The sequence below is a fragment of the Phallusia mammillata genome, chromosome 8 (genome assembly GCF_965637545.1).
Source record: "Phallusia mammillata chromosome 8, kaPhaMamm4.hap1.1, whole genome shotgun sequence".
NCBI lineage: Eukaryota > Metazoa > Chordata > Ascidiacea > Phlebobranchia > Ascidiidae > Phallusia > Phallusia mammillata.
Window position 1 is genome coordinate 14291434 of NC_137259.1, and position 10209 is coordinate 14301642.

A 10209-nucleotide genomic window follows, 5' to 3' on the forward strand; every position below is an offset into this window, starting at 1 on the left:
TCAGCACGATGTACACTTTCCTTTTGCCGGGAAATAAAGTTCCATGGAAGGCTTTAATTGCGTGAAGTCGCAAGTCGCCAAATCCTAAAAACCTAATCCGGACGATGGCGGGCCATACGCAACACAATTTGAAAAAAGCAGCTGCGGGCCACTTGAAATACCGGCCGCATTTGGCCCGCGGGCCGCACTTTGGACACCCCTGCCCTAAGCTGAAAACAAATTGCCTACTTGTGATGGTTCACGTAAATAACAAAATTTTACCCAACGTTTGTACAAAACACCAAAAAGTTCATAGACTTTGATAGTTCATAGACCGTGCTGATCATTCGAACCCAGGCCTAGAACTCCTGAAGAGGCCAATGACGGTCGAGCGAATTGTTCGTTTAACTTTAGGGCAAAAAACCTTAGTGACTACATTAATCACTTACACAAAAGTATTTTTTTTCTTTGGACAAATAGTCTTTGTATGAAAGTAGTTACTTTCAAACAATTAGGCTTTACGTTATAGGCTGCGAAAATGTCACAATTAGGCTACCTTCATAACGCATGCTTGACTATCACGTTTTAAAACTTGATTTTCATTTGTTAAAACCCATGTAGCTACAAAGCAAATTCCCTTCAGTGCTTTGTTAAATCATAGGTTTGTAACAATGGACTAATGTGATGTCATAAATGCCAGTAATTTTGCAATCTTACAGCTGATTTGGATTTTTTAACATCAAATTTTTCCATTTTTTTACCGGCCCTGGTAAACTGATATCCAGTGTAGGTAAGTTTTATTTTTGCATGTGTGTATTTAACTTGTCATTCTTTATGAACTGATTGTTTTTTGTGTGCAGAAATGCCCAAGAAGCAAGTTATCAATGAAGACGCCCAAAAGTTTAATTACGAATTGGTTTTGAAGCAGATAAAAGAAGTCAAGGAAAAAATTAACCTGAAAGGTTTGTACGTTGATTTTCACTTTGTTTACCGGAACGTGTAAGCGCATTCTTCAAATAGACACCCTAGCTTAAAAAGCTTTAGTTTACAAATCCTTGATAAAAGTTCTTTTTTCTCTCTCTTTTTTTTTAAGTTCTCTCTTTTTATTTTAAGTTGTGATTCTCAAATTTTGTATTTTTTTTGTCATAACGGTCCCTTCCCAATATTCTGAACCACTCGCGGTTTAAACTATATATAGGCTATATATATGTAACCGACTAAACCTAGAGGAAACAAAACCTGTATGTACCAACTGAACGTTTTTTCTTTGCGAATTCGCTTTAAACTACGAACACAACAACATACAGGATGAATTTAGTTTTCTGAGATTACTTCGCGAATCGCGAGGGAATTTTTCTAGGGCAATTTATTCGCATATTACCTGAAGTACTTTGTTCCCATCTTTTTCATGTAGGCCTAAGTTTTTACAGCATTGTTTATAAAAAATTGGCAGCAACTACCTTTTTGTTTTGTTACCCCATATTTCTCTTAAAAATCAAGATTTTTAATAAATATCAGTGGATAAATATCGATCATTAAAAATCGACAGAAAAAATCGAAAACAATGCCTTAATGCTACATAATTTAGCAGGTTAAATTTCGAAATTATTGACGCAAATATGCGGCTATACGTCAAAAACTTATCCGGATAGAGATTGGTGCTTTAAATGCAACTAGAATTTTGTTTCAAAATTTTATCTGCAACACAGCTGCAACAAATTTGTGATATTTTTCCCCAGAACGATGTCTTCAAACGTTTGCCGAAGAAGCCCAGGCGACGGAGAAAGAGAACGAAAAAATCATCCAAGAGAAACGCGCCGAAAATCAAGCACTTCGTGAGCATCTGCAGAAATCACTCAACCATGAACAAGAAACAATATTTAAGTTATTTTCACACCGACCGAAGAGAGAATGTCTTGCATTGAAACGACTTAGCGTAGAGGTGAGTTTGACTGATATATTTTTCGAACGCTAAAAAAGTTGTCTGTTAATTTGTTGACCATATCGTGTAACGCAAGCAAACCGTTCCTATTTTTAAAATCACTTAACTAGGCCAACCAATCCACCATACGTCCTCTTTTTGGAGAACATGTCGCCCTTTTTAAAACAGAAACCAAGTTGTCCTCCGAAGACAATGTGCCCAAATGTCCTCCTTTTTTAAGTTTCTGATTTACTAAATATAGATGTGACAGTTATACCTGTGAAAACAGCGAAAAAAAACATTTTTAGCTTATCTTTAAAAGAAATATGTTTTGGCTTAACACAGCAGTTTCGTGACAACACAAACTTACGTTTAGTGTGTAACTTTATCTAAACTATTTTATTTTTGGACTGCAAAAAAACGTTCACCCATGCTTTTATTTTTCTGGGGCCCTAAAAGTAGCTATTTATGTTTTTTTAAACAATATGTCCTCCTTTTTGGTGATGAAAATATGGTAGACCTAACTTAACGCTTTTCATCTGTAATAATTTATTATCTCTGAGAAATAGTGATTAAATTACTCGGTATTTCTATTCCAGTTTTACCTTTAGCAGCTTTGGAAATAATTAAATGGGATCTTGCTAACCTTAATATTTGCAAGACGTTCTTATTTAACGTTCTTATATTTTATTTTTAAAGAAAATAGAAATATGGTACCGATTCTTTAGCATTAGCAGGAAATTTCGTTGCTTTATTAAGCAAAAGTATTGGTGTCTACGATTATGTTCAAAATCCAAAACTAACAAATAACTTGTGTTAGGTTATCAATCTATGTGCTATAACTGCGCTAATCTAATACACTTGGTAACTTTTTCGTCTATGTAAAAAGGTCGTTGGTATAACTCACCTTTTTTCATGCCGTAAGCTGTCGCAAACAACAGCTTGTAAAAAAATCTGCATGTTTAGGAGGCTAAAGTGGAGTTGGATCAAACCGTCTGCAATCTAGAACGAAGCTTGAATAAGTTTATTCACATTAAAAACCAAAAAGCGGCAAAATTGAGGGAGTTGCAAAATCGTCCCAGTTTCAGAAAAGAATACACAGCGGGGATCGAATATACAAAGGTTGGTAATTTTGCGTTATTGAGCAGTAACTTATTCTTCTGTTGGTTTATAGCAGTAGTTTCGAACCTTTTTTTGTCCTGTGCACCCTTTTAGTCGATATTGAAATCTAATTCCCCCTTACAAATTTAGTTTGCTAAAATATCGTTTACATTAACATTTTAATGTAATTCTTAGAACAGAAATTTCTTCGTACATCCACTTTCTGCATTGCTGCCTTAAATCGATTATACGAGAACTTTCTTTTTCTCAGCTCATATGTGGCAAATGAAGCAAAAACACATAGCACAGACAACCAGTAAGAGATTACCGTTGTGACACAAATCCTCCCCTACAAATTACAAAATCTCCCCCCCCCCCCCCCCCCCCCTATTGGGGAATTTCTCTCTTGTAGGGAACCACTGCTTTAGAGTCTAATTTACTTGTCTTCGATTTTGGTTTGTTTTTCAAGGAAAAATTTATAAAACCTTTTTTAAACACGTTTGTAAGTACAATTTTTCGTTGTTTCTATAAATGAGCTTTTTTACTTTCACAAGTTGAAACAGAGTCGTGTCTAGACATATGTTGAAATGCTTAGCCCCTTGAGTTTATATATTTTGCAGAGATCGCGTCAGGTTGAAAATTCGTTGGACAAAGTTACGTTGAAAACGACTACAGCAAAAAACATCCTAACTGTGTATCAGAAAGTGAAAAAGAATTTAGAAGTATGCATTTAAAAAAGATAGTTTTAAACTTGCTCATAATGAGATAAAAAAAACGCCTTTTAAATAACACTAAAGTTTACATTTCCACTTTGATTTATTGTTTGATTTTTTTCTTGGTTAAATAGGATGAGCTTAGGTTTCTACCCAGTAAGTTGGATGAGCTGGAGCAAGAAAAGCTCGAGGTTGAAAACGAACTGCAAAATCTAAAAATGGTGCACACTAATTCTTTAATGGAAGCTGAAAAAGCATTGGTGGGAATTGGTTATGTTTTCTTCTTACTTTGTGTTATTTTAAATCTTACCTGACACAAGGTATTTAAATCACCCTTGTCCGTTCGTTGCCTTATGTCCTATTAGACTTTCTTAAACAGTTTTTATACTAATTTAGTTGTCATTGAAATTAGAAAGAAAAATTATCAAGTGAAAACGAAATCCGATCAGCGCGGCGTGAAAGGGAAACCACCCTTCGCACGTTACGTAAGAGGGTTCGAGATATTGAACGATTCATTGATGAGCAGCAACAAATCACACATCATATGTCACTGCAAAGGAAAAGTATGTGTAGAGCAGCGGTTCCCAATCTGTGGGTCACCTGACAATCTGTCTGTGGTCGTAAGGCAGTGGTCCCAACTCGGTTTAGGCCATGGGCCACTAGCCCCAATAAAATAACTCATGAACCACTTCTTTTTTGAGAAAAAATACAGTAAACAAACAAAAGCATTTTGGTCTAAAAAGTATTTTACAATTTCGGATATTTAGAAGTCAATTTCAATATATAGCCTATGATTTTATTCTTGGGGTCACCGCAACCCGGCAAATGTTAAGGGGGCTCACGGCTCCACAAAGGTTTGGAACCGGTGGGGTAGAGTATTGGTAATTATATTATTAAAACAATGTTGATTGTTTTTGCCTTGATTTTAGTGACACGAGTTATGAGTGGGGAAATTATCCGCCTAGCTGATTTTACGCGACGTACCCAGGAAAGACTTGCTAAGATTGCGGAGTTTGAGAAACAAGCCGGATCTATTGAAGACGTTACGGGGATTCCATTCACAAATTTTCAGGTTAAACTTGCACTAATATTTAAGCGTCTGTTTGTCTGATTCTTTTCTCTTTTACGTTCTTGTCTTAAAAGTGTTTCTAATATGCCGGAAGCTTTGCTGTAGGAAGGACAGGCAAAAATAAAGACATTTGCGACTATGATATTTCAATATATTGTCATCTTCTTTCCTCATTATAAGTTATTTAAACATAAAGCTTCCTAACTAATTAAGTTTATATTTTAGTGTTTTTTATATTTTTCTGATCCCTAAGTGGCCTGAGTAAGTTGGATTCTTATTGTTTCTAAACTGATGCTATATCGTCAAAAACATATATATGTGATTTATAAAGGAAATTCTTCACTGCTTGTCAAGTCAAATGAGTTCATCCAACTCACTGCAAACACAATCCTCTGAAAAAGTTCAAAACCTCAAGAGTTTAAGGCAAACGAAAGAACAGTTAAAAACAGAGTTGAACCAACTCATGTTCAACTCGGAAAAGAAGTAAGTGTGCTGGCCTGTGGGAGCAAAACCATCAAAGAGTGATGCTTTTTTTTCAAGCGTTTTTTTTTTTCATTAACAACCTTGAAAACAGTTTTTTTTTACAAAATAGAAGCATGTTCTACGATTTGGAAACTAATATTTGGCATGAGCTATATGAAATGTCTAGTTCAGACTTCAGACGTCAATCAATCCTACCGACCAATTTTTTACACGCACAGGAAATGTGCCAATAACCCAATCAATAAATGAATTAGAAGTTTACTGCGTTGTTAAACATTTGCTGGTTCTCAGGCTTGAAGAACAAGTACAATCTACGAAAGCAAACTTTGAGGCTAAACAAGACGAGGTGCAAACGCTAAAACGAACCTTTGTTAAAAAGAGCCATTTAGCCGAAGATATGATCACATGTTGCGAGGCATTACTTGGTCATATTGTAAGGGCTACTACAAATTTAAATGTGAGGATTCCGACACCACTTAAAGAGGAAGGTGAGAACAATTTTGAGGATTTGTTTCTAAGTTTGGATAACAATTTAAGGTAACACTGAATAAATTAAAAATAATCTTCTGTAAGTGTTTATCGAATGTAGTTGCAATAGAGTAAAATCTGTCTTACACGAGATTTAGTTTGCAATATTACTCTATGTCATTTTTTGTCAACCAAAAATCAACGGGCTCAAAGTGGTCAGAGGGGTTTTAGCGACCCTATGACCTTACTACATACAAAAATATTTTAAACTGCATAGCGTTATTGCTAGGCTACATATTATTTTTTAGGGGTTCGCAAATGGTTATGCTTAAGGCAAAACATGTTCGAGAAATAAAAGGGTACTGGACATGTTAACATTTTTTATGACAGTTTTTCAATTAAGCTTTTGCGGTGATGCATATAATTCAAATTATTGTATTTGAACTTTAGAGAGAATGCCTGCAAACAAGATATCTGGATTCGAAGCTTGCATGAACGCAGTAGAAATTATTTTTCTTTCTGCCGAAGAGAAGATGAGTGCAAGGCAAAGATACGACGTATTTGAAATAATTTCTGACGATTCGGTAAGATTTGTGTGTTTGGTCTGGTTTAAAACAATAATTAAAATAAAACAGATTGTATTTAGTATGTGTATCAGAAATGTAGTGATTAGTTCAAAATTACGGCTTATTTTGCTTTCTAGGAGCAGAAAACGATGATAAACGAAAATAACAACAGAATTCCAGGACAGCTGGAACGCAGAATTTCTGAAGGTACATATATTATATGTATAAATATAACGTGTCATCCGCTTAGCGGTTAATGATGTCTTTCCAGTTCTGTCGGTTCGAGCTACATCGAATTACCGCCGCTTACGACGTGGCATTCATTGCATGTGGGTTATATTCGCTCCTTCGTATTGCGGCATGTTAACTTACCATGTAATATGATTTTTGTCGTTTGTTTCGTTTGAATATCGTTTGTGGGTTAAAGTTTTACTGTTGTACAGGCCAACAATGCATCAAAGCTCTGATCCGAGTTTTTTTAAGTTTTGTACGTATTCTATGCATAATTTTTTCAAGTGGCCAAAGTAGTCGTTGTGGTCACTAACCACTTTTGCTGCAAGTTGTTTTAGGTTTTGTAAAGTTTTATGATTCTTGAAGGGATATTGATTTATCACGAACGAATTTCCTTTGTATTGACATATTTTAAAAACATTCGTTATTCTTTTTGTTGCTTTATTTCTCTCGCTTCGAAATTCAGCGGAAATTATTTGGTCTTTCTGGCAAATATTATATTTTGGTTCAAACCTTGTAAGACTAGTCAAGGTCCCCTATTATTGTATACTACTGTAACGACTAGTTTTCATGTGGTGTTCTTTTGATCAGAGTTTCACAGCTACAGTGGACCAAAGAACGATCAATATGTATCGCGAGAAATGATTAAGTTGCGAGCTGAGAATCGAACCCCCGGTTCCAGGGCTGGAAGAAGATAGAAACCGCTAGACGATGAAAGAGCACTATTACTTATGAATTTATTTTAAGTTAACGACGCCATATAGAAATTGAAAATAAAAAGAAAACGCCTAAATCTGTTGGAGGTTATATGTGTCTATAATAGCAAATATACACGCTCTTTGGATGTGCGTTAAGTAAATGCTAGTGCAGTACCCTGCGAAATGTATTGGAAAAGTCAAAAAACAACTGAGCCTTAATCGCCTGCAATCCATACGACAGTAATCCTACAATCAATAAGTGTATATTTCTACAGTGTCTGTATCTATATTGGTCTCTATTTTTTAAGACTACTCATTATGAACAGTAATATATGTGCTACAAATGTGTTTTTACCTGAGATGTATCGAATCGGTTAAATTTGGGTTCAGCCGAACCCGAATAATCTTTCTGCTCAACCGAATCTTTTATGACGTCACGCGAACGTGTAAACCGGGTAGAGCTACTAACACGATACGTTACGCCTGATCCAAAAGTGCTTAATTTTCAAAACGGTATATCTCAAAAATGCTAACGGTTAGGGCTATTAGGGTTGGGGTAAGGTATTAGCACTTAAAATTCAATAAAACTAACCCAAAAAGTTAGTTACTAATGTAACAATTTTATGTAAATATTTCCCAACCCAACCCATTTATAGCCGCTAAATAAATAATTCAGCTCTTTACGCCACCTATCGACAAATAAGCACTTTTGCATCAGGAGAAACGTATCGTGTTAGTAGCTCTACCGTAAACCAGGGGTCGGCAAACCTTGGCACGCGAGGTGGTTTTTCATGACACGCCAACCGATTTGCGGGTTAATATTAAAGTAACAATTTAACCTGTTACACTGCTTGATTTTAGCTTTTATCATTGTCTTAAAATTTAGCCTTACATGCACAAAACACTCTGCTTTCTCCTTATTATTGATATCTGCTGGCACGAACCACTATTATTTAGACAAACGTTGGCACGTGAGTTCATTAACACACCGAAATAACAAGTAAATGGGCACGCGTCGCCTAAACGGTTGCCGACCCCTGGTGTAAACTATACGGTATAGTTTAGGGTTGCCATACCGTCCTTATTTCTAAGATTTGTCCTTATTTTGAAGGGCTATGTTCTAGAAAAGTTCATTGTCCTTATTTCTAAGAAATGTCCTTGTTTTAGACTTACGTCCTTGTTTTGTCTTATTTTCAACAATTACAACTGCTACAAGTAAAAGTAAACCTAGACCTAAGCTGTTGTGAAATGCACGAAGTATTTTCTACGAACAAGGTGTGGCTGGAACAGATTGTTTCTGCCAAAATATTGCATATGATATGTCACGGCTCGTATAAATGCAAAGATTTGTTTAAAAACGTTTATTTTGTTTCGTATACAAAAATAATTTTTCGGTTGTCCTTATTTTCGGTTTCAAGTTGATGGCAACCCTTCCTATACCCCTTTGGCCTTTGACATGAAAACAAAGTTGTGATACACAGCAGAATAGTAGCGTTTCATTATCACTTGAGTTTTATGTCTGTGCGGTTGCCTTGACCATGGTTGCCAGCCTGCCAATGATTTGTTAACTTTTCATTTTGAGTGGGAAAACGATAATATATTAAAAAATAATAGTTGACGCCATTTTAGTCATGGCGCCATAGGCGCCGAGTAGGCGGTGGCGGGGTGGCGCCGCCACCTTGGGTTTGTAAAGCACTGTGGCGGCCAACGTGGAATTTTTGGTTTGTTTGTAGCGGTATAGTATGAAACATCGTAAAATCTGAGAAAAATAACAAACTATTTTACTTTTAAACAAGTGTGCTGGGGAAAAGCAACAAAAACACTACAACCTGTTTTGGTTAGGAGCGTTGTTTATGAAGCCATTTTTGACCATGATTGTGTACAATTCTATTGTGCTGCTATAAATTGTTATTTTGGGACTAGGAGATACAAAGCAACAACAACGTGACAAAACATTTTTAACGCTGTCAAACCAATGATAAACGTTACAGCAAAGTGTTTCAAACAAATATTTTCAAAAATTCACTTTTTATGATTTTGACAAACGTTGTATTCTATGTTTGTTGGGCTTTGAGTTTCAGCTGATGTGGTTGCACGTATTAGTGACGTCACATGAAATGACGTCATAAGTCCGCCACCTTGCATTTTTGTAAAACTCGGCTCCTAATATGTATGGCGCTGTTTAAAATTTTTTATTACCGCAATCTTATTTAAGTGATAAGCTGGCCTCTTCTTCCTGGCTAAATTAGCATGTTTGAATATATTTACTTGGAGTAAAGTCAAATCAGCGCATCCATAAAAAGGTCGACTTTGGTTGGACGTGACCCTTGAACACACGTTTTTGCAACAAAAATAGAAAGGTATTCCAAAGAACCGGTTTAAATTGGTTTACACGAACCCCGGAAAACGTCGCCACGGCTGCCTGCTCATAGCTGATTTTAGAAACTCATTGTAATTGTGCATTGTAATCCAAACCGGTCGTGTACAAGTACAAATTTTCCTTTTTTGTTTTAATTAACATCGAATTCAAATGATAACGGTCTTTTTCTGGATTGTCAAACCTTGTCAAAAATTAATCATACCTGTGTAATTTTCAGACAGTGTAGAGCAGTGTTTTTCAACCTTTTTTGAGCCACGGAACATTTTATGCATTAAAATAATTTTGCGGAACACCAAACGAAATTTTGATGTAATGAACAACTAGGCTCAAGGTAACAATAAAACGCTAAATGGCGGGAACTGCTAAATCGCACATCACGTAATCACTGAAACGGATGAAAAATATAGCGCTATTGAAGTTGGGGGGAGGTTTTGTGAAAACGTAACGTCAAAAAACTAGAATTGGGCCTAAATACAATATTCGCCTAACACTGGATGTTCCATGATTCATCGTTTTCCGCGCAAACAACTTTTATCCCGTTTCCATGGCCGCTGGTCCGATCGGACTTTTCCGCTATTTCAGTCCGATCCGACGCAATAA

At 36.0% G+C, this 10209-nt stretch overlaps 1 protein-coding gene across 1 annotated transcript; it reads left to right on the forward strand.

Annotated features, from left to right (window-relative positions):
- The first annotated feature begins 646 nt into the window (after positions 1–646).
- LOC145205210 (outer dynein arm-docking complex subunit 3-like) lies at positions 647–7362 on the forward strand. Its single transcript, XM_080077878.1, has 13 exons — positions 647–769; positions 840–941; positions 1719–1921; positions 2867–3022; positions 3622–3723; positions 3849–3974; positions 4127–4277; positions 4644–4786; positions 5115–5266; positions 5558–5754; positions 6185–6318; positions 6438–6507; positions 7123–7362. Exons 2-13 carry the CDS (start codon positions 842–844, stop codon positions 7227–7229), a joined length of 1641 nt encoding a protein of 546 aa, XP_079934004.1. The 5' UTR covers positions 647–769; positions 840–841; the 3' UTR covers positions 7230–7362.
- The last annotated feature ends 2847 nt before the right edge of the window (positions 7363–10209 follow it).

Bases quoted from the DNA above. Each gene is read 5' to 3' on its own strand.
- LOC145205210 (XM_080077878.1), top strand. From the start codon at position 842: ATGCCCAAGAAGCAAGTTATCAATGAAGACGCCCAAAAGTTTAATTAC. The intron at 4,787-5,114 runs GTTAAACTTGCA...TGATTTATAAAG, and splicing joins TTCCATTCACAAATTTTCAG to GAAATTCTTCACTGCTTGTC. The intron at 5,755-6,184 runs GTGAGAACAATT...TTTGAACTTTAG, and splicing joins GACACCACTTAAAGAGGAAG to AGAGAATGCCTGCAAACAAG.